We start from the raw sequence: 24,524 nt of genomic DNA, 5'->3' as shown, positions 1-24,524 counted from the left end.
ACTGGATTTCCAGCAGTTGGCTTAAATGAGAAAGAATATGAGTAAGTGTCCTTTCAGCTAAAAACGTGTGATGTGCTAAACTTCGGCAATTAACTTCAATTTCTTGCTCAGCTTGTTTGAAAGTGAAGCCAGGATGGATCTAGAAGGGAACAGCAGTGGAAGGTGTTCCAGAAGGTTCCCAGAAACCTTCCTAGTTACATCATTAAACGATGGAAGTTAATGGAATCTTTAAAGACATTCAAGCTGTACAGACAGCACAGGGGTGGATATGTACCACATTACAGACACTGTGCTACTGTTTACTTCTATTGAAGTTCAATCGTTTGTGCCTATTCATTTTCAATAAACGTTGAATATTTTTCTTCTTTTAGAAGCCAGAAGTGATTATTTCCATACCTACCCCTGGCATGATGATGGCAAGAGTATTTCAGAAGTCCTTCATAAGGGAAGCCTGCAGATTCATTTAATATTAGTTTCTGAGTTGAATAAATAATTGCAGATACATCAATGAATCGGATTTTTTGATCTTGAATATTCATAATTGAGTGTCATATGACATTCACTGAAGTCAATAAACAGGATTTTGAAAAATTGGGCTCTACTCTTGCTTTGTAGTTCATCCTGGACTTCCACAAAGGCAATTTCAGGATAGGGACCTTAGAGAATAAAATTATGAAGCAGAAGTGCAGAGAAGAAAGGGGAGAGAAAGAAGAAGGAGAGTTTGTTCTTCCCATTAATATTAAACTGTCCATTTCCCAGCTGCAGGCTCATGAAAAGGAGACTTCTTGGTGATTACCTAGTAATTCAAACCTTACAAACCCACCTCAGAACACACAAAGACAAGGTAAAAAAGGATTTTTTTTATTGCAGTTTCATGAAATCTGATCCACAGCAGAGCTTGAAGAATTCACTAAGCTTTTGAACACATATGCAGACTGGTATCAAATTCTTTTTTTATTTCTTCCTTACCAGATGAACAATATATATATGAACAATATCACGTGTGTGTGTGTGTGTCTGTGTGTGTGTGTGTAAACATGAGTAGCTTTTATAAATGGAAATGCCAAAGAGTACAAGTAGTAGTCTGGTTTCTATAAAAGGCTGTCTTACAAAACAATCTGCTGCACAAACGCAAAACAAATCTCTCAAACAATATTCACGTGTTAACATTACAGAGTATGCTTGCCTTTTACCTGTTTAACTATTCAAAATAGAAACCAAGAAACACTGAATCAAAGATGAACCTAAGTAAAAAATTATCTTCACAATCCCTCAGTACTGTTATCACAGAAGATTTAGAGTCAAAGGCTTCCCCTCCCAAGCTAGTGCATCCTCGGTGCTGTGACACTGCCTATACCCCATTATAACCCTGCTTTATCCTTCTTTACCTAAAGAGAACCCAGAATGAAAAGGTTGTCATTTGGTCCCTCTGGTGTAATTGTGCCTGTTACACACAGTTGTAACAGGGACTGAATTTGCTGTAGTTCCTCATTTCTCCCAGCTACCCCTGAAAAGCCAAAGGATATTGACACAGTAAGTTCTACATCTACTTTTGGTTCAGTGAAAGCCATGTGAGAAATAAGCAACATTATCTTACTTTTTCTTTCTTGGTTCCATACACTATCAAGCATTTTTAATCAATTTTCCTTGTTATTTTGCTGGATTTTTGGGAAGATTCTGTGGATTATATTCCTGTAATGTTTTTTTTCATTTATGAATCTGTGATCTCTTGGAAGTTTAAGAGAAACAAAACATGTATAAGTACAAATTAATGAATAATGCTGTGGTTTTCTTTCTTACTTTTAACACTGCTATTGGACAGCTGTTAAACAATTAGTCAGATCTGGTATAACTTTGATTTGGTATGTGCCAGTGTTTTTAATCATCATCACCCTCTCCCTGGGCCCCAAGTCCAAAACAGGGTGAAATTTTAGCAAATTTCAATACATCTGTGCTTAACTGAACATGAAAACTTCAAATAGCTCATAAAAAGCAGAAGAAGTGCAAATGTTGGTGTTGAAAGTAAATAAAGTAACACTCAGCTATCGGAGTCCACTGACACATTTCATACCTGTTGAAAAGAAGAGCAAGACCCCAGGCAATTATTTTATTTTCTATGATTCCTGAGATCCAGAGAAATTAGCTCCTTTGAATATTCAGGCCACAAATACAGACCAAAATGATCTCTGTCTTCCCTGGATTATACACATAGAAGAAGGCAGAAAAGTTCCACAAAACTGCTGTACGTTTGAATGTGTTGATAGAGCATGGCTGATATGGTACACCCCTGGGATGACACTTAATTCACCAATATGTGCTCAGTAAATATGTGGAGAGACAGAACAATTTTACTCATCTTTTGTGTTAAGTATGAACTTCTAATGTAAAGACCTACCCAGAGAATAGAACACCACATGCGTTTGTTTTATAAAACTGTGTAAAGGTTTGCCAAAGCTGTCACAGTATGACAGCTTTGGCCATTTATTTTCCCAGATCTTCACTTTGAGTGCTACTCTTGCTTGGGAATTTTTTTTTTTTTACAAACAGAAGTTAATAAACATAAAGATGTTGAGAGTTCTGAAGAGGTTACTTGACCTAATCATGGTTAATTGCTGGCTAAAGCCAAAGTCCTTCTGCTGATACACCTGTGTGACCCCAAGCCTGCAACTCCAGGCCTACAGCCCACAATTTGCAACCTCATTGGTATAGCTTCACAAAATTGCATTTTGACTAATCCTAAAACCAAAAGAAACAAATGTGTTAAATAAGCCTGTTGAAGTCGACAGCAGTCTGCATATGTCAAACCAACTCAGGAATTATCAGCAACTCCATATTGGGTTCATCCTTTTTCTGTAACATACTGCCGAGTGTAGTGACCCTGAAAATAAAAGCAATTTTGATTCTGCTAACAGCAGTTTTGATTCTGCTAATGTGATTTCTGGGTTTTTTTTTTAGCATAGCACTAAATGCTAAAAGTGGCAGCTAAGGCACCATAGCAGTAAAGTCCTTACCCATAAGTCCTTGCACCCATATCATGCAAAGATAGATCTGCCCATGTGGAGCTCTCTGTAAGACTGGGGTCCAATTTAGCCTCACATCCATCTATATCCCCAGTTTTCAAGCTGTTTTGCTTCTAGTTATTGGCACATACAGCACACAAAATCACATTCCTGATGTGGCACATCACTGAACCAGCAATGGTGACTTTCAGCTATCCTTCAAATGATTGATAACTGAGGTTATGTAGTATTATTTTTTTAAATTATTTTTTCCACAGACTGGGTTGTCTGGTAACATATAGTTTCAGTCAGATAGCTTAAAACAACAAGTTTTAGCCATGCTAACCAAATAAAGGAGGGCAATCACACATGCTGCAGGTGTTTATGTATATGTCAGTCACAATTTTAACCCATTACCCAATTATCAACCAAATTTGACGCAAAAGTAGCAATTCCAGTTCTATGAGTGAAAATATGTGGCTGGGGGAAGAGGGAAACCGTATCAGAGCTTTTCCGCGTGAGAGGCAACGTAAGTTCAACCCTTAGCCAGCACCAGAGAAGGCATGCACGTGAGCATCTGTGTGTGTGAGAGCGAGCGAGATGTCGTGAAAGGCCCTCCAGTGGAAACAGCATCAGGGAGATCTGAAACCACATAAGACACCAGAGAACGAAGTTGTAAGAGCTAATATGGAGGAAACCAGTACTCACAAACATGGGGTTTTTTCCATCGTATGAACTAAGATTCAGACTGTGTGTCACTGTGTGTCCTTTACAGATAATTTCCAATATTCTGAACTGTACGTGTACACAAACTGGAAGCCAGAGTACTTACATGTGCAAGCAACCATATCATCATCAACGAGAGCAATAAACTAATGAAAGTTTTATTCTTACCAAGTTTTATTTCTAAGCTGAACATATTCAGGTTCTCCCTGGTCCCTTCATGGATAAACTGTGTAACAGGAGGCTGCAAAGCATCTTCGCTTCCTCTCCAAAGACAGGAGGAAATTGTGGTTCTCACTGGAAAAAGAAAGTGCAAGGGGGAAGCAGGGCCGTAACTTAGGTTTCATGGGAGAATGAGAGTGAGAAAGCAGGGACAGACTGTGTTACAGAAGTAGTTGTAGCAGATTGCAAATTCTTCCAGCTGGTTTCAGCGTACAGCACTGCCTCTCCCTATCCTGCAGCTCTGTGCTGGAAGATGTCCCCAGCTCCCTTCAGTGAGCTGCTCTGCATCTCACAGGACAAGTGTCCTTTAGCAGGAAAGAATTCAGGCAACAAAACACTGCAGAGCAGCACTGGCTCTCCGTGGTGGTGGAGACTCCTTCCAGGAGAACTGCAGAAGCACCCATAAAAGGTATCATGGAGGGAAAGAGAGAGCCCTTGCCTGCAGGAGACCTGGGTGACAAACAGGTTATTAGTAAGCCTTTCTTTGAGACTTAGAATCATAGAATTCATAGAATATCTCAAGCTGGAAGGGACCCATAAGGATCATCTCTCCCTACCACTGAGCCATAATTACTTCTATTTCCTCCCATCTGGAAAAGAGGGACAAATAAAGCTTTTGTTTTGCACTTGTGACCGATGCATTCCTCCTATCTTCATTCTCCAATAATGATTTAGGGCTCATCTCACTCACCTGAGCAATTCTTACTCATCTGTATGGCACAAGAATTAAAGTCTGCAGAATGAGGTTCATAGTTAGAAGCTCCACAGAAAGATTAAACATCGTACAGAAGGAAGAAGGATTCTTCAGAAAGGCTGTCATGGTCACATATCTGTTGAAAAAGACCAAACAAAAGCGTCTCTTTCCCATGATATCTTTTCCAAAAATCTTTCCAGCTACACAATGATAACTATATATAACTAGAATTAAAACAAGGGAGTACCATTTACCGACTTAATTTCCTGAATAGCCCTTTGTTAAGAGCTGTGTGAAACCTGCCAGTTAGATTAATTGATGATTTTGAAAATCAACAGAGTGGGCAGAACTATATAGTAATTGTATATATTACTGTAAGTATATGAGGAAAATCATGATTCTGTAATGTAAGTTACATTGTTCAAGTAAGTCTTACACAGCCACACAAGTAATGTTTCACTGCAGACATTCTTAACCTTAATCCATAACGTAACTAGCTGCAGTAAGAGAGGGAAAAAAAACCACCCAGTTTGTAGCTATCCTATATCTCAGACAGGGTGATATAACATAACATATGTTTTAAAATGATAAAGACTTCCAAGAATAAGACGCAGTTTCCAGAAAAATACTCATACACGCCCAAACAAAAGCAAAATCCTGTAATAATTGAGTAATTGCAGCTTTCTGTATCCAAGAAGTTAAAAAAAAATCCAGCCAAAACCAGCCCTTTTCAGTGGCTTAGCTGGTCAACACTCTTATACACAAAGCCCAGTGCTCTTCCCTAAAACCTAAGAATTAATCAGCATTATGTAAGAGATTTTTATAACACTCTAAAAATACATTGTGAATTCCTTTCCAGTGTCGGACTGAGAAGCTTTAAAGTACTGCCACCCCTTCATCCCCTTTTTTAACAAATACTGGATCTTCATTTCTGATATTAGAAACTTAAATTTGTCTCAGTATTTGTGCCTCAAATCTCATTAATTACAGTATTGGCCTCATGAGATACAACTGCTGCTGCTAAGAGCAGTGTTTGTGCTCAAAATGATGGGATCAAGGGCACAGATACACAGATACTGTATGTATATAAACACTTCCAGAAAGAATTAATGACATAAAACTTTGTAGGACTATATGGATGTTTTCATGTAAATTTACCTGCTTCCTAAGCAAACTTTTGTATCCACGTGAAAATGTTTTGTTTGCGTGGTGCTGATAGATAATACACCATGACAGCATTCCTGCAAAGGCAGTGGTAACATTAGCCTGGCAAATCTACAGCAGAGTCCTACAAGCACCTTATTCCTTTTTGTGCTCTATTTTTCATATGCATAATAAATAAGTACTAGCACTATTTCTGTATTTTCCACTGAAGGATCTCTAAGCAAAATTACAAAGTCATCACTGGAATGTTAATGGTAGCCTGGGAACCAGACCTGTAAAGAGAAGGAGTTTTAACATTGTTACTGGGGGGACAGCCATCGTGCTCATGTCCGAGCGTCCATCCCTGTCCTCCCAAAGTTCATTCCACTCTGCCCCAAATCACAATTTGATCTATGAACATGCAAGGCATTTGAAGTCCTTCAGACCAAAATAAATCACACAAATGCAAATAAATTACATGAAAAATAGGAACAAAACATTTTCAGCAGTGAAAACCTTGTCATGGAATGCATATCCAAGGACACTACAGCAATCTCATCATTGCATTTTTTAGGAAACACCTCAACATTGTCCTTTTCCAGAACAAAACTTTTCCCCATACAAGGTTGACACAACACTGACATAGCCATCTTCTCAAAATAAACCCCCACCCTTCCAACCACAAACAAATCAATCAATCAAAACCGTTGAGGAAAACAAAACAAGAGATTTTGCAGGGGGAAAAAAAAAAAGAGAAGATGCACAGACAACTGCCTTGCCCAGGAATGATTTCCAAGTGATAGGACAAGTGATAGGACTATATCCAAGTGATAGGACAAGAGGAAATGGCCTCAAGTTGCGCCAGGGGAGGTTTAGACTGGATATTAGGAAATTTTTCTTCACCGAGAGGGTTATCAAGCATTGGAACAGACTGCCCAGGGAAGTGGTTGAGTCGCCATCCCTGGAGGTATTTAAAGGATGTTTGGATGAGGTACTTAGAGACATGGTGTAGTGATGGTTTTTGGCAGTGTTAGGTTTATGGTTGGACTCGATGATCTTAAAGGTCTTTTCCAACCTATATGATTCTGTGATTCTGTGATTCTGTGATTTCACCATTGTTATCAGTTTCACGTGAAAGCCGTGCTGATACTATGGCTGATGGGTAACAGCATAAAGCCTTGAACAGGAGGTAGTCAACGTATCTGACGGGATGATAGCGGCTGTTCCACAAGGGCAAGCAAATGTTTTGATGCAAACTCTAGTCTGGATTATGATGATGCTGTACCAAAGGAAGTGTCAACTATCCTTCGTGTTTGCCCAAGGATATCCATCTTCACTCTTTTCCTTCCCTCAGCAACTCTTATTTTTGTATCTTTTACCCACAACCCAAGTCCTTCTTTGTTCTCCGTCCTGATTCTTTCTCTGCCTTTCTTTCTTTGTACCGTTTTCTGCTACCCCTATTCACACTGAATGCAATCACATGGCTAGCCTCCACCTGAACTCCATGGTACAAGACACATAGGCATTATTTGGTAGGAACTAGGACGAAATACCTCCCTTTGGTTCACACTTCATTAACGTGCCCTTCTCAGGTTCTCTCCCTACAGTCTTTTCCCCCTTTTATCACCCAAATTCACTGTGCATTGTTCTTGTTTCCTTTTTTTGTTCTCACCCATGGTCATTTTCGCCTTCTTCATTTCCTCTGTTAGCTTCTCCTAGCCTCCCCTTCTGTTCCCTCGTTCCTCGCTCATTTTCTCCTGCCATTTCCCACTTACTTTCTTCTCCCACCATAACCCGCTGTTGCCACCTTGCTCATCTTTCTTCCTCTGGTCTCGCTGGTGTAACTTGGAAGTAAGCAGGAGCCTCAGCCCTGCCACGATGTGGAGGGCAGGCTGCATGGAAAGCCTCATGTACTTTTTTGCACTAGATCCACTCCAACTGCTCTCTCCCACGGACCTGTTAATACAAAAAATATAGCAGGGCAAAAGCCCGAGACGGACAAACAACTTTGGCACAAAATGGCTTTTGTTGCAGTATGCTTTTAATCTGATGAATTATTGCAGCAAGTTGCAAAAGTGCACATCCCACACAGCCTGCGCCATGATAGGGAATTGCCAATGTGCAAGCTACAAGCACATCGGACTCTTCAGCCTCTTGCTCCTTCCTCTTGTCTCTGCTACTCCATCGCTAATTTGTTCCAGTCGCTCATTAATACTCTCTTAATCCCCCTCCCAACAATTTCACCTCACCAACCGTTTCCTTCACTCTAGCAGCTCAAAATCCAGAGGGGTTTTTTTCCTGCACAGCTCCAACAATGATAAACAGATGCTGGTGGTCTATGCCTCGTACAACTTCCCTCCTCGAATTTTGCGTGGCGCTTACTGTCGTGACCTTTGCCTGCCAACACAACGGGGAGATGGGTATATTTACAACCTGGCCTGACCAAAAAAGCGCTCCGAGGGCTTGACATTAAATACTAAAAGCCCCCTTGTGTTACACACGAGTAGGTTTACAAGATTAGTCATACGTTTGTAAGGATAATCAAGTATCAACATCTGCAAAATTCGGGATTATACTTTAGCAGCAAAGGCAAAAAAAATCCGGAGACTGGGGTACTTCAAAAAAGGCAAGTAGTAAATGGTCCCAGTGGTTGCTCTCTTCCTATCGTGTCTCTGGAGCATGCAATTATTTGCAATGTACCTTTAAAAAAATCAAAGCATTTCCTTGAATTTTCTTTGGACTATTTTTTTTTTTAAGCTTTTCTAAGACACACTGTTTTGGTTCAGGAAATGTTTCCTCCCAACCTCCAATCGCTAAAGGCTGGTCTCGGCTCTAGCCCACGAGGCCCAAGTTATCCTTCGGCTCTGAGAGCCCAGACCTGTCCCTGCCGGGGAGCCCCCTCCAGCCGGGGCTCGCCCTCCCGTGAGAGGGAAGGCTCTCCCGCCCCGTCCCTACCCTTCGAGCCCTGCCGGGGGGAAGGGCTTGACCTTCGGCACTGAGGAAATGGGGGCGCCGGGCAGGTCTCTGCGGGAGGTGCCCGCGGAGGTCCCCGTGGGGTGCGGGCCAGGCGGGTGGCTCTGAGGGGCCGGGGCCAGGCGACCCCGGCGGCCCCGAGGAGGCACCATGCGGGGCGTAGGGCGCGGACCCTGAGGTGACTCGGGGCTGGCGGCAGCTCAGGAGGGGGCTCCAGGAGGGGAGGGCGCTGAGGGGCACGGGTGGGACCGCGGAGCGGCCGCCACCCGAGCCCCCCCCTCCCCCGGGGCTGGTGGTGGTGGGGGGCGGCGGGGGCGACGCCGCACCGGCTGCGCCCCCGGCCCGCGGGGGACGTGAGGCGGCAGCGCGCTGCGCGGCCGGCTGAGGGGAGCGGAGCGGGGCGGGCGGGAAGGGGCCGGGGAGGCAGGGAGGGCGGGCGGGCGGCGGGCTGGCTGCTGGCGCCGGCTGCCGAGCGAGTCCGGTCCGCAGTTTGCCGCTCGCCGCCGCGCTCTCCCTCGCCGGCAGCGGCGGCGGGCGGGTGGCGGGCGCTCGGAACAGCCGGTTGTTTAAAATCCTTCTAGAACCGTTTCTAATTCCCCCTTGCGCCGGGGAAGGGAGAGCGCGAGCGGGGGGGGGGAGGAGCCGAGGGGGCGGGGGGGGGAGGCGGGAGCAGCCCGTCGGGTCTCCGCCTGTCGATCACCGGGCGGGGGGCGTGCCCGGCCGGCCGGCCGGCCAATGGGCTGTGTGTGTGGCGGCGTCTCCATGGTGACGGGGCTGTTCCCGGGGAGGCTGTGATGGGTTGACAGGTGCGTGACAGTCGGAGCTCTCTGCAGGCATGTACGGCAAAGGCAAGAGCAACAGCAGCGTCCCGTCCGACAGCCAGGCCAGGGAGAAGTGAGTACAGCCCGCCGGGCCGCGCGGGCGGACCGCGCCTTAGGCGGGCGCCGGCCCTGCGCGCAAAGAAACTTTCCTGCCGGCGGGCGGTGCGGGGCGGGCGCGGGCGCGGGCGCGGGCGCGGCGGGAGGCCGGCCGGCCGGACCGAGGGGGCCCGGCGCCGCCCGGGCCGGCGTGAGGGGGGCAGGCGGCCGAGGCCGCGCTGCTCGGGCGGGAGGGGCCGTGGAGGGGGGGTCCCCGCGGCGGGACAGCGGCAGCCGGGCGAGGGGGCTGCAGCGGGCGCCCCCCTCCCTTCCGCGGCCGCTTCTCCGCGGGGCGGGCGGCCGAGCGGCGCCGGGCTCTCCCCCCCCCCCCCCCCCCTCCCCCCCCAGTCCCCGGGGCCCTCGACGGGGCTCGGCGGCGCAAGGTGCCGGGACAACTTGGGTAACAAAGAGCCCCGGCCCGGGGACGGGGACGCGGGGGACGGGGCGGCGGGGGCCGCCTCCCGCCGCTTCCCAACTCGCCGCCTCGCAACTTTTCCCCGGGACCGCGCAGCCCGGCAGCCCCGGCCCCGCAGCGCATTGTTCTCCGGGGCGCACGGCGGGGGGGGGCGCCGCGCTCCGGCTGCCGCCCCGCCAGACAAAGGTGCTGCCGGCATGGGCACCCCCCGCTTCTGGGGGCTTTTTGGGGGTGCGGGTGCGCGGCGGGGCTCCCTCGCCCCCCCCTCCCCCCCCCGGCCTGAATCCGGCTGGTGCCGAAACAGCCTGCAAAAACTATTTTTTTTTTTTCCTTTTCTTCCCCCCCCCTCGAATAAAATCTGCAGCCGAACCGCGCGAGGGCTCCTGCATTTTCCTCTCCCCTCCCCGTGTAAACGCACGGCCCTTGGGAGCGGGGAGAGACCGACGGCGCCCGCGGGAAGCGGCGCGGAGCGGGCCCCCGGGCAGCGGCCGGCGGGATGCGGCGGGGCTTCCCCGGCGGGCCTGGGAGGGCTGGGGGTGCCTCCCGCCCCGAGCCCCGCGCTGCGGTGTGGGCCGGCGGGAAAGAATTGGAGAGGAAGGCGAGTTTGTGGTACGGACGGCGTCTCTTTAAGTTGTTGTCCGTAGCGCCAGCTTCTTGGCGTTACTGAGGCCGGTTTAGCACGGGGGGAAGGCGGCGGTGGTGAAGGGGGAGGAAAAGCCCGTGTGAGGGGGAGGAGGAGGCGTATCGGAGGTGGCTTCAGCCTGGGGAAGGTCGGGGTAAGGCTGCTGAGGGGGTCCGGAGATGGAGCAGCCGGGCTTGCACCTCTCCGCTGCAAAAATCGCGTTGCTCCAGAATTGCGTTTAACATCAGGGCTCAATACTCCGGGCACGGCCGATGAGTTTCCCTTCAGGCAGTTTGTCTTGAACCTTCACCTAAAAGTTTTTTTTTTGTTTGGTTGGTTTTTTGCCTTTTTTTTTTTTTTTTTGCTACAGTATTTTAGAGTCTTCCTAATTCCAGAGACTGGCATGCCTGCTTCCTGGAACAGCATCAGGCCAGGCATCCCTGTTGCTACAGGAAAGGGAGATGCTAGGGGAAATTTAAAGTGTTGTTATGTTTGGGAATTTCACATGTAACTTTGCAATGGAAAGGTAGACAGAGGCAGCACTGACATGAAACGTTAATTGCTGAGGTGGAGCAGGAGGCACAACTTGGGCACTAAAATCTAATCAACTAGTGGCACTTCTTACTCCCAGTGTAGGAATAATTTAAAAAATAATTGCTTGAGTGGCTAGCGGAAGCGTTGTTTATTTGGTATAGCAAAAATTATACAATTAAACCATTTTCTTGTGCTATATAGTTGGTGATGTTTGTCAATACACTTGGCAAGTTCCTGAAGGGCACAATAGGATGGCACTGTGGGACTAGGTAAAACAAATCTACAGGGCTGCTGTTTGTTGGATCAGATGATCATGTTCTTTTAATTCTGCTTTGCAAAAACTACCCAGTACAAGCCACACAGGCAACTGTTCTGGTCCTAGGGCTGAAACTTTAAACTGTTTTTTCAGTCGTCTTCTTTCATTGTAGCTGATTTTTCTTCTGGATTCTTGCTGCCATAAGGCACATAATATTTCATGTGGTATGAAAATGCTTAACAATTTTCAGGGCAAGCCTGCCAAACTGACCTATTGCCAAGTAGCAACTGCCCTCCGAAGTAAAGTTATGGGGGGCCTGCTAGATGGTGCTGTTTGATTTAAATACATTTCATCTCCCGCTCGTTATAACTAACAGCTGGAAATGTGGATTCTTCATGTATAGATTATTTCATGCAAAACGCTGAAATGGATTGTTCTTAAATCATGGACTTGACAGATCAGGAACTTCTTGGTAGCATCTACTTATGGATAAACACAACTGGGAATTTAGAAACACCCTCTTCCTCTCTCATCTCCCCCCCCCCCCCCCCCCCCCCAATAACCTTCCTTTCCTTTAATTAAAAAAAAGAAAAAAAAGAAAAAATCCTAAAGACTTGGTTTATGGCAGTGGAATGCTATTATATAGTCTACATTCCAGATTTTTTGGTATTACATCTTTTCAAGTTTCTTCTTAGTAGATCAGATCACATCATTGCCATTTTCATACACTTTCTTTCTGACATCCAAAAAGCTGTGATTACATTTTTTTTCGCTTTCTATGACATTGTTTTACAGCCGTGCAATGCTTCTCTCAAGATGATGCACGAGTTCTTGGTCTGCTCAGAAAAGTTGCCATCGAATTAAATATTCTACAAAGATACAGCTCCGACTTCTGCGTGAGACTGTGTTAATTTGAAAACCACAGAGGAAATATATATATTTCGCTGATATGTTAAGTATTTATTTAATCAAGAAGAACAGGATTATAATTATGTTTCATTTGAAAGTTTTAGAACAGAACATGCAACTTAACTGTGTTGTGTCTCCTCAAGGTTTTAAGTATCTGAAATGTGTAGCCAGTAACCAATCTCCAAAATACACTTGTAATACTTAAGGAAATAAATAAATAAATAAATACACTACCTCCATACACTACCTAAGTATATGCAACATGTTTCTTCCCCATGAGGATATGTGCCAGTGACAGGACTAGGGTGTGAAAAGAGTATTTATCAAGTGTGGAAAAGATGTGTGTTGTTCAGATGTTGTTTGTAATCAAGGATGTGATATATTTTGCAGACCAATCCAGTGCCAAATATGTTTGTAGCATGGTATCTCACTATATGCTGTCTTGAATATTTATGTCCTTTGAGGTTATGTAATTTCTATTAAATTAACGAGTTTTGCAAGGCATTTATAGTAGCCCTTGGCAAATTTTCAGTTCCAAAGATGGCATTCGTTTTATGGTCTTTCCCTTTGTCCCTTCTGCCTGACCTTTGGGGTAAATTATGTGTATTATGTAGCTTAACAACACATGTGAAGTGTGGATAGTTGAATTTGGGAAAAATAATACCTAATTTTATGCCAGAGAGGTACAGTACAGCACAGCTAGGGAAAACACTAAAAATGAAGGCTCACGGTACCTGTGAGGCGTGAAGAAGAGGAAGAGAGAAAAATCACAAGTGGTGTTGTGCCCCTTCCTCCTGCTCTGGAACAGCTGTGACTTAATTTTGGGTTTGGGCCATCCCTATTGCATAAAGGATGGTAAAGTTGTATTAAATAGTAGCTCTTCCCTCACTTGTGCTGTGCTGGGGCCAAATAAGGCTCATCTACATTGTAAAAGGAAAAAGACTAAAATTTTTCTAAACATCCTCTTTTGTTATCTCTTCACAGCAAATGTATCTTTTTTGATTTTTTTTTTTTCCCCCCTCCTTATTCCTTAAAATTGGATTAATTCAGATTAGGAGCTTGGACCTGCTGACATCTCATTGAATGGTGAAACTCTGTAAACTTGTAATCTTGGAGAAAGAAGGACCAGACTATACAAATTTTATGTGGCTTTCAAACGGCACTTTTATAGGTGTTTGCAAATGGAACTCTCTATCTATATATAAGTAATGTTTTACGCTAGAAAAATATATGTAGAAAAATAGTTCAAGAAGAACATATAAGGACAACTAAATTCTGAAGGGATTATATGTTTTATGTTCAATTGTCTTGATCTTTCAGTGGTCTTCTAAAGTAGTCTTTTTCCCAAGATGCCCTTACCTTGTTGGGGCTCAGCAGATGTGCAAATTTTGTTTACAAACTGACTGGCAACTAGAGACTGTGATTTACTTTGATATAAAAGGATACATGATCAAAATAACAACATAGAAGCAAGAATTACAGTCGGTTATTGATTGATTTTCAGCTTGGTGTGGGAGAGGACGTAGAGAAAGTGAGAATACTTTATTGCTGCTGTCATGGTATTCTTGCTCCATTTTTTTGCATGACCCTAGTTGTAAATGTCTTGTAAGTTTGATCTCGGCCCGTTGGTCACATGGAAGGAGATAGGTGTTTTTCTTTTCCACTTTGCTGCTGCTTTGAAGAAGAAAGAAGATGTCTCCTTTGTTGTTTCTCCTCAAGTCTGTTTTGGGTGGTTGGCTGTTCAGATGCATGGCTCCTTTATATGAGTGGTGTGGGTGCCTGCCTTGGTAGATCTCTCTTCCCAAGCAGGAAAGCGGGGTGAAATTTAGACAACTTCTGTCATTTTCTTGTGGATGCCAGTAGGGTTCTCTGTAAATAAAGACAAACTTGCCAATGCTTTCTTCATTTGATTCTGCTGCTGTTTAACTGAGATTTCCAAGGGCTTTTGAGGATTTGTGGATTTCTAATGATAGTTTGTTTGGTTGTTTTTTTTTCCTCCCCAAATTTGGAAAGACAGCATTGCATGAATTTACAATAGTTAGGTTACCTTTTTCCACTGTAATGTTTGTAAGTTACATAAAAAAAGATACAGATTAAAATTAATTGGCTTCAGTGATAAATTTGCTGCTCATCCCTGGGAAATGGCGAGCTAGTTTTTCAAGTGTCAGATGGTGAAAGATACATTGATCTCTCTCCTTTTTTTTTTTTCCCTTTGAAAACAAAATTGGTAGTTTAATCCATCCTGTTTTACAAAATTTAGGTTTGATGTTTGTACACTGATTTCATCCATCAGGTCTAACTTGTAAAAGTTGCAGGTGTACTGCTCTGGGAGTCTATCAACATGCACTTTTTGCAATTTTAGAAGAATATACTCTTTAATAAGGAAGAGCACAGGAGGGAAGGTTCTGGAAATAGTAACTATCAGTATTTATTGTTGAACACAGTGCTTCAGGTACTCTTTTACACTGCACAGGTATGTTGGACAGCATATGAAGGTGTTTCAGATAATGTGTATGTTGCAATTCAGACCACTAAGAATAACTGCTTTTGCGGTGGAGATTTAACACGTACTGATAGTCGGAACAATAGCGGTGGTGGACCATAGAAACATACTTCAGTATAGCAGCATCCTGAAATACATACCCAGCTTTTAAGTGTATTAGAGCAGGGATATTTGTTTCCATACAGTTAAGCACATATAAGTACTTCACTGGACTGGCAAGAACCAAGGAAAAAAACATACTTCAGTTTCTGTTTTGCTTCCTCTATGCGATTGGTCTGCTCACAAAAGGTTTGGGTTTTTTTTTCTTGTGCTTTTTCTTAATGATGAACATTATGAGGTGTCTGATTGCAGCTTTGGTTGGCTCTGTAGTGCCAAGCAAACTTTTGCTGCTGAAGAGCAAGGAGTTCTGGAGCCCACTCAGACCCACTGGGTAGAGCAGATGCACTCTTGACTACAGTGAACGTGATTTGGGCTTGGCTAAGAGATAATTAAATCTTTCTGGAGGAGACAGTAATTAACAGAAATGGGTATATATTAATAATTCATTTTGCTTAAATTATAGGCATAGGATAAGGTCACAGGTATTAAAGTAGCCAAACAAGATTTTCGTAACTTTGCCAACTTGAACTGTTTGGGTGGAAAATCTGTAATGGCGTATATATGCCTTGTGCTGATTTATTTAATTTCTGTGTGTGGAAAATTTCAGTTGAAATGTTTTGGCTGAAAATTCAACAAAGAAGAAATGTGTTTTCCAAGGTTTTAAAAGTTCTCACAACTTTTACCATGGAAGACCAATAGTACCCCTCTCCTTTGAAATACTTGAAATCTGGTTGGAAAAGGATGAGGGATTTTATTCCAGGGATGTGTCTTTTTCCATTTGCATGACAAAGCATCTGAATTTAGCCAGGATACAAGCCTTTTCAAAAACATTAATTTGCATATGCTTAGGGCTTACTAACTGTAATCGCTGAATATTTCATCTTTGCTGGGATTGCAGCAGATACTGGGATCAGAGGAGCAGCTTGGGGAGAAAAAATGGGACTGGGCGCTGGTGGGAAGGAGAGTGTAAATATGAGCGGTTGGAGCCTGCAGCCCTGAGATGCCAGGACGTAGAGATAACGAGGGGGCTGGCTCTTGAAGGAGGATGGAGGAAGTGGGGTGGAAATGGCTGGTTTGGAGAGACAAGGAATTGCTCCCTAAGGGGACCGGCATTGGGATCAGAGATCTGTGTGGGAGCTGGTGCATCTAGGCAAGGAAAATAGACCTAGTGCAAAGCAGGGAGCAGAGCCAGGACAGCCATGCCTTCAAGGAGACAGGTCAGGCGGTGAAAGGTTTTCGTTAAGTTGGGAGGAACATACTGTCCCTGAAAATGACCGTTCCTTCGCTGCCAGCAGGTATCTGTGAGACTGAAAGGTAAAATGTCTTATCTTCAAGATAAAACGTACAAACACCTGTGAAATACTGACTTGACTGAAACGGCAGAGAGGCATGTGGTAGTCCTAAAACCTGTAGCTCAGATGAGATGTCAGAGCTTTGGGAGGGAAGGTAGGATTTGCCATTCAAAAGCAGCTGGAATAGTGTGTCAGTATGTGTCTGAGTGCAATGTCTGGGTGTTGTACTTGCATTCTCAATAACGTTCTCTTAACTTGGAAAATATGGATGTATACTAAGCGTTGTTCTTACTTTGTCTCATTTGCATGTTCACTGACGGTTTTTTTTTCCTCTGGAAAAACTCTGGGTTTTTTATTGTGCAGAATAGAGCATTGTTTTCATAATGAGTAGCTATTTGATAATTTGCTATTTTGCTGTCATGCAGTATGTGCCTTATGGCTGACTTGCTGTTTCATAATACAGCTGTTCCTAGAAGAAGAGTATGTTGTTTCTTTGGTGCCCAGCACCACGGTGTTTGAGTTTCACAAGCCTTTAAAAATATGCATCAAGCCACTTCTGCCTCCCAGTTTTGGAAATGGCAGTAAGGTGCAGAAAGGCGAAAGGCAAAAATATTTGCTGATTATTGGGTGCCCAGTCTGAGCTGTGTAGCCCTGAATTTTTTTTGGAGCATCACATAAACCACCGGTGCGCATGTACAACTTCCACCTTGTCTTTTGCCACCGATTCTAAGGATGAAATGCCATTTTATCGCAATGGGCATCTGGAAGATGAGGAACAGAAAATAAATCATCCCCTGCACAAAGTTCGTTTCAGCTGAGCGGCTTATGACGCAGAGCCATCCTGTGGCAAGCCCAGAGATGGAGGACCATTTCAGGTGGTCTCAGAAGGACTTGTCTGTGGCGCGGTCCCCTCCGCCCCAGAGTTTGCCATCTATGCTGGTACAGCACACCGCTTCTGCCTTGGACAGACCCTGGTTCAGTCCAGGGCAGGATGGAAACAAGCGGTCCCGTGAGCTACAGAATGGGTGAAGCCTGATTTCCTGGACATCTGTCTTCTTGAGGTCATACTGCAGTGTTTCTGTGAAAGCAAACAGCTGAAGCAACTTGTAGAAATGTAATATTTTTTTGAGACTGCTGTCTCTTTTTTTGGATATACTTCACATTGGAAAATGAACTCAGAAGTTATCCAGGGTGGACAGTTGCATGCTTAGATGCAGCATGACCTTGCAAGCCTGGTTTCCTTAGGGAGGGAGAATACAAATACATGATTGTATGATTCAGGGTGCCAATGTAATTGGGCAGAGCCACTTCATGATGATCACTCCATGAACCCTCAGGGTGCAGGAAAGGGCACGATCCTGTACAGCCTAGTGTGGCACTCTGCAAGTGCAGGTAATTGGCAGCTGCTCAGAACAGTTGCTTCTAGAGTTTTCTGCAAAAGCTTCCTTGGGCACCAGCAAGAACACAGCTAGATGATGGTTTTTCATCATGAATATTCAGAAGCTACAATTTCAAGGCTTCTCAGCTGTGTTGCTTGGGATTAGGGCCACTTGGTTCCTGCTTTGTTGATATATAAACAGGCCAGAAAGGAGCTCTGGTCCAGGTTGTGTTGAAGCTGAAGTTTCTTTTTCTGGTGTCTGCTCAGTTGAGCCACAAACCCCTAAGTCCAGATTGTTTAGGTAGTGGTCAGGTAATATCTAGCTGTTGTTTCACCTACTAAGAGAAGATCTTCCTCAGATAGCAACAAACATGTTAATTCAGAAGTCTTGATGACCTTCATGCATGCTTCTCTAGGCTTTAGATTTCTCTCTTCCAGTCCCAGGAAGGTAACAGGTGAGAACATAAACTGTTCTTTTCTAAGAAATTGAAAGGTGGCAGTAATCAAGACCATAGAGTCCTAGCTTTTTTCTTTCCCGCTTCATTAAATATAAAAATATAAAAATAAACTGAAAATTTTTCTGGTTTTGGTGGTCAAATTGGGGGGTCATTTTTTTCTCTTCAAACCTGCTGTGATTCTTGCCTCTGGACTCTTTTTGTTTTTCTCCATACTATTAGTAGTATGTCCAGATCAGAGCACAGAACTGAGCAGAATGAAATAATACGTCTCTTTTGAGATAATATGTACTACTTGGGTTTTATATATAAAACATTGCTGCTAGTACTCCCTAGAACGCTTGCCTGTTTTTTGTTGTTGTTGGGTTTTTTTTTTTTTTTTTTCTTTTTCTTGAATAATCCATTTTGCAGGCCACATGCCCTCCAGGTTCTTTTTACAATACTGCTGCCTAGCCAATTATTCCGCGTTTCATATTTGTGTATTTGATTTCTTATTCCTGAGCATAGTACTCTACATTTGTCTGTATTGAACTTTCTCATATTCTGTTCGTGTTCCCAAAAGGGCTTATAATCTTTCCCAACTTAACATGTACACTTTTGTATTTCTACATACAACTCATTAATGAAAGTCTTTTAATGGAGTTGGCTTGGGATAGCAAGAGCTTTCTTGAAACGTTCTCTTATTTGTAGAAACATGCTGATAATGACTCTTCCATTATTTTTTTTATGTGACTGTACACAATTTTTTCATTTCATGAAGACTGTTTGCTTACATAGATGTCATGTGATAGGCTAAGAAGCAAAACTCTCATATCTGAACTTTTAGTAAGCCATCCACGTGTTCCTCCTTACCCACTGCACAGTCTGCCTTCCAAGGAAACCAAACTGAGCTGACAGATTCTCCTTGGCAGATGACTCTTTCTTATCTTTGTATTCTGAATGTGTTTAGAGATTTGTTTCTGGCATTGTTTTCTGTATGTTTTTTGATAGTCAAGCTGACGTCTGCATGAAATTTTGTTTTTTTTTTTTAAATATTTTATACATGCTATGGCATGCTAAGATTTTTCTGTTTCTTGGGTTTTTTTTTTTTTTGTTTTGTTTTCTCCAGTACCAGACTAATGTAATATGTGTAGACAGGCCAAAGTGGTGATTCCTGCTCATCATGTGAGTGCTTGGACAGTCTGCCAGAGAAGTCAGACAGCTCATTTCTGCTCGCCTGTATTTTGCTTCTTTTCTGTGCAGTGGCAGAGCTTCACCTTATAGTGTGGTGTTTGAGTTTAACCTGAAGAGCAAAGTAAGTTCCAATCCTCTTTTTTTGGTTTTATTTTTCTCAGAAAGTGGCCTAACATCTACGCTATTGTATACCAACTTGACAAACATCTTGCTGTCATACTCTCCTGAGTGCCTCCTTACGAATGGCCCTCTGAAGCCCTTCCTCTTCCTCTTCCCTTTGCACCTCCATTCCCTGTGCCCAGAGCGACCTGAGCCTCTGGTGTAAGAGCTTTTGCCTCCTCCAAACCCCAGCTTGCACGCAGCTTTGACATCCACATCTTGTTTTTAGGAAAATCATCTTCATTTGTGATAAAAGAGCCAAATGTAAATGAATATAATTTATGTTGCCCATTTATTTTCTGTACGCTTTTCAAAATGCTTGCAGTCTGTCTTTGGGCAAGAGTATTGGAGCTTTGGGTTTTAGTTTTAAGCTGGACACACTCGTGAAAGAACAGTGACCAGCTGGATTTCCTTCTTCTAAGTGTACTGAGAGCACACTTTTTTCCCCACCTTGTTTCCTGTGCAAATATCAATGAGGAAATGACCAGTTTGTAAAAATTTGTGTGTGGCAGGTACAGTTTGTCAGTTGTGGTTGTGGATCATGAGGGTTGTCTAGCTCCTCAGTGCCTCCTAGCATTGAGTCCACAGGCTGCTTCATCCCATCCTTGTTAGCCTTTACAGTCTGCCTTTGAGCTTCTGTTTTGGTGTGAAGTTCAATTGTTCAGGTAGAAGCATTTAACTGGGCGCTGACCATGATGTAACCAACACTTTTTCCTAAGTTTGTATGAGTCTAGTTGAAGATCTTAACCCCAAACCCTTGATGGGATTGATCTTAACCCTTGATCTTAACCCCAAACCCTTGATGGGATTGATCAAGCCTAAAATGGTAATTAAAGTGCTGGTTTGCTACTTAGGCTTGGCTATTTTGTTTCTTTCCTATCTCCCATTCCTAAATAAAAGACTGTCTTTGAAAGAAGGAATTTCAATCTTGAGGAAGAAATTAATGTAAGAAGGCACTGATTACACAGTGTCCTGTGTTTTATATTAACTTTCATTTTATTTGCAATGCCTCTGACTTTTGGGAGAGATTTCACCTAAAAACAAAACCAAACCCCTATAGTTTTTCTAGAAAGAAGCCGATGTTTTGAAAATACAGAAGCAATAATTTATCAGTAGTAATAAGATATCAGTATATGTAAATTCCAGTGCACGCAATATTTTTTCATATTGATAATGAAAATGTCTTGTTACTAGCAGATGCATTTTTAAATCCATCTAATGAGTTTGGAAAGTTAGTAAGAATGTTCCACTGTTGGGATTAAGTATTTTTGCAGGTAGTTAGAGGAAGGTAAAATACTACCTATGTTTTCTGTGGTAATCAACTTAATGCATGTAAAAAAGTGACAGCGTTAGTCTTGGAAACTGTTTTTATAGGTTAAAAAAAATTACAGCAAAATTGGTGGCAACCTGAGGTAGCGTGTGCTGTCATGTTGGCCTTTCCCTAGGAAGGCCTGGGCTTTCTGAAGAAAATACTTGAGTGCAGAAATGGAACTATAATTCCTTAATAAATATGTTGTTCTTGACAGTCTCAGGACAAAATGGATCATGTGGCTGACAGGCTGTACGACTGTGTTGTAAATATTCCATGATTTATGAGGCTGGAAGTAAGGATGCCACCTGATGCTCCTACTATGGAAGCTGTGATGCTTTATCAGATCCTCATAATTGCAACAGCAAGATTTGGTAAACCAAACCCCCTTTGCTTCCTCCATGCTAAATGCTTTATTTACTGTTCTTCTCCTGACTAACCCTCAAAGAATGGGGGCCAGTCTTGGATGGCCCTGATTACTCCTGTTTAGCTCATCCTTTGAATTGAGGTGGTGGTGGTGAGTCGATAGATGCTATTTATATGGTCAGGAGTGTGGGTGAGTTAATGAAATTTCATCAGGTGTATTGGGAATAATGAAGCTCCCCTGTCGAATCTGAAACTGCCCTAGAAGTTCGTCTCCTTTAATTGTTTATTACTAAAACCCTCCTAAATTGGTGTATATTGTTTAGTCTGCCTTGAAATGTGATTGGCAAGTCAAAGGCCGTTGAATAGTATAGCCAAAAATTGTCTGAATTTATTGCATCTTCTGTAAGTGCTTCCTAAACTTTGGTAAACTGCTGCTCGGTGGCTTGTTCCAGCAGTCAGTTGTCTTCGGTGATGGGCAGCAGAACGGCTGGTCCCTCCTGCCGCCGCGCAGGTAGGGGATGCGCTCCCTTCTGCAAGTCAGAAAGACTTCTGTGATGATGCCGGAGTTAATAAAATATTTATAGAGTATTAGACATGGAGAGGATGTTTTAAAAACTTAAAGGCATATATCCTGGCCTGAGGAATTAAATTTGTTTTTCCTGTGTGTTTATATGCATGTTGTAAAATAATATAAATGAAAGTTGGTTTTCTGGATTGGAATAGGAAAAGTGCATGATCAACAAATAAACACCTAGAGCTTGCATACAGAAAAATACAAAGCTAGGAAAGATAAAGGAGAGCTTCTGATCAGATGAAGAGCAGTGTGAGAAATACGAAAATATGCCTCTAGTAATGGTAATGTGCTTGACAACCAGATCTGAAAGGTACAACACATTGGTGTTTCTGACTTCTGCTGCGGCTCCTCAAATTCAGTGTCACTTTTAATTTTACTATCTGTACATCTAATTCTTTACAAAAGAAAGATGTTTACTCTTATGAGACCAGTATCTGTAGACACTTGTAACTGCAAACCTGGTTATACATATTTTAAAATCTTTTTAGAAATAAAATGAGAGACTATAATGCAGCAGAACACAAAGTTGTACCTTATGCTTTGAAGATGCAAGACTTAAATAATTGGTCCAGCTATAGCTGGGGAACCTGTAAAAAGTGAATGAAAAAATTATTTTGAATGATTTCGCAGAACATCGTAGATGATTAAAAACAAAATCAGACTGGAATACTGGATGCAGGTATGTTCATATTAATTCTAGTAATTGAGAAAGTTACTTATAAATCTTGCCCAATATTCCCCAAACAGCTCTGTAAGTCTGTAGTTAATTATTCAAAATTAGAGAAAAAAAAAGTTTGGAGTTGCCTGGTGTCAGTCTCCAATTCTGTGTGGAATTACTCATATAAAAAAAAAAAAGGCATAGTAGACAGGAGAAGGTTTTCTTGCCTTAAAACCATAACTATTTTTCCCCTGTGAAATGATAGAACTGAATTGAGCAGTGTTTCGCTCGGATTACTGTCTAGTAAAGCTCTTAGAAAATACTTCAGAAAGTTGAAAAAGGACTCCGTGGTTTTAATACTTAGATTGCGAGCCAAACAAATGCATTTGAAAATGTACGGCCATGCCTACAACAGATTGTGGGTGTACTGGTTCCATATTCCAGGCGCTCCCACACACACGTTTGACAAGGAGCATTGGCTGAAAACTGCAGGCTGTATCTGGGACTATAGGAAGATTCACAGCGATACAACAGTTAGTCTTGTTTCTCCCTCTTTAATACCATCTTGATCCTTAGTAGCCTGAACTGGTAAAACACTCCAGACATCATCCAAAGCTAAAAATCCTTATTTCCTACTTCGTTGGAGCAGCCAGCTTTGCACACATAGTGTTGCTTCACAGTTACCCACTAGTTAAGTTGGGACACTTATAGCAATGTTCATTTTCATGGCTAAAGTGCTTGAAATGCTGAAGTCTTGTAGCTGGATGTCCTCTGGCATAGTCACAGGCTCTGAAACAAATCGGGAGTGTTTGTTAAAAAGATAGTGTGGGTGAAGCAAAAAAGAAGGTGGTGCAGAAGGGACTTTCTGCTAATGCAAGAGTAGGGATGATAAAGTGCAGCTAAGAGGAAATCCATAAAACCTATGGAAGTGTTTTGGTATTAGTTTCTGTTTAATTTCTCTTTGCACAGTGTATACATTCAATAGACAAAACATAATTAGAGGGGCTCTGTGGCATAGTGTGTTGTTACAGAGGGGAGCTTTGCTTCTACAAAGGGTTGTGTACTGAAGTGAGCATGCTCTTCTGTTCAGTACAAGCATTGGAAATTCTCACTAATTCAGCATACAAGTAGAAAACTAATCGAGGAAAATGAAGGGAAACCTAACCTATGACAGTGTCATATGTGCCTCAGGCTTTCTAACACCTTATTTTGAAGTATTCCAACTGGGCTGTAAAGGGAAACAAGAAACTAGATTAAAGAGACCAACAGTGTAATTTGGCAGTGTAGTTCCTCTGTATTCTGCAGCATCAAAATGGATTTTTTTTCTTATTCACTTTGCCTTTGTGATTAAGTTATGGATTTCAGCTGAACTTATAACCAGTTCAGTGACAGTTACTTTTTAGCATGGACTCAACTTTCTTGGAATTTGTTTTTCCAGTCCAATAGCATATTTAAAGAATTAATATAACTGAAGAAAGATGACCATTGCATTCTCCCAGTCTGAAATTGAATGTACTAATTTTCCATATTGTGTTGTGTGTGTTTGTGTGTCTATGTTTGTATGCATAGGTCTATGTGTATATTCAAGCTTGGAAAGCAAGGTTAATGTCTTTGTCCTTAGAACAGGCAACGGGACATCACCTGCATGTATTGAATCACAGAAGAAGGCTGATAAAAAAAAAAAAAAAAAACCAACATTTTGATTCAAATAGGAATAATTGATCCATATCTGATCCACCCTTGATTCACTTCTGAGCTTATTCAGTGTCACCCTTACACTCTTGTCATGTCTCTTGGTATGGAACCATGAAATTTACTGTTTCCTACCTATGGCCTGCATATGGTCTGTTGTGTAATAACTGCAATTACCTATATTCAAGACCTGTGATTGACTTCTCTCTGCGCGCAATGACAGAAGTACCCAACAACCAAACTTCTTAAAGCAAAGTATTTGTTTACAGCAATGTGAACAAAAGCATCTGAAAACAACAAAAGCTGTCTGTATATGCAATTTTTTTTCTGCCTAGGAATGTACAACTCCCCTAATGCTTATCTGGTAAAACAAGCTTCTGATTGCTCCAAAAAGCTTCCATTAGTATGTCTCTCTGGATAGTTCCCAGTACATGGTGTCGGTCTGTTTTCTCACCTGTT

The 24,524-nt window shown here is 42.9% G+C and overlaps 1 protein-coding gene and 1 long non-coding RNA gene across 4 annotated transcripts in view; one reads left to right on the top strand and one right to left on the bottom strand.

Moving 5' to 3' along the window:
• Positions 1 to 3,900: 3,900 nt before the first annotated feature.
• On the bottom strand, positions 3,901 to 8,749 carry LOC142402660 (uncharacterized). Its single transcript, XR_012773419.1, has 4 exons — positions 8,737 to 8,749; positions 7,557 to 7,737; positions 4,636 to 4,774; positions 3,901 to 4,394 (listed from the first exon to the last, which is right to left on the bottom strand). It is a non-coding gene; the product is annotated as an uncharacterized LOC142402660 (long non-coding RNA).
• A 739-nt stretch (positions 8,750 to 9,488) lies between these two features.
• The window catches only part of SSBP2 (single stranded DNA binding protein 2), a 185,339-nt gene continuing 170,303 nt past the window's right edge, over positions 9,489 to 24,524 (top strand). For 2 of the 3 annotated variants that reach the window (XM_075526379.1, XM_075526380.1), the window contains exon 1: positions 9,489 to 9,648. In XM_075526379.1, the coding sequence (XP_075382494.1) occupies positions 9,590 to 9,648 (59 nt within the window). In that variant the 5' untranslated portion in view covers positions 9,489 to 9,589. The remainder of the gene's footprint in view (positions 9,649 to 24,524) is intronic. The other variant, XM_075526378.1, reaches the window with a different exon arrangement.

Source organism: Mycteria americana, chromosome Z (genome assembly GCF_035582795.1).
Source record: "Mycteria americana isolate JAX WOST 10 ecotype Jacksonville Zoo and Gardens chromosome Z, USCA_MyAme_1.0, whole genome shotgun sequence".
NCBI lineage: Eukaryota > Metazoa > Chordata > Aves > Ciconiiformes > Ciconiidae > Mycteria > Mycteria americana.
Note: the sequence above shows the minus strand (reverse complement) of the source record. Positions and strands in the feature narration are given on the sequence as shown.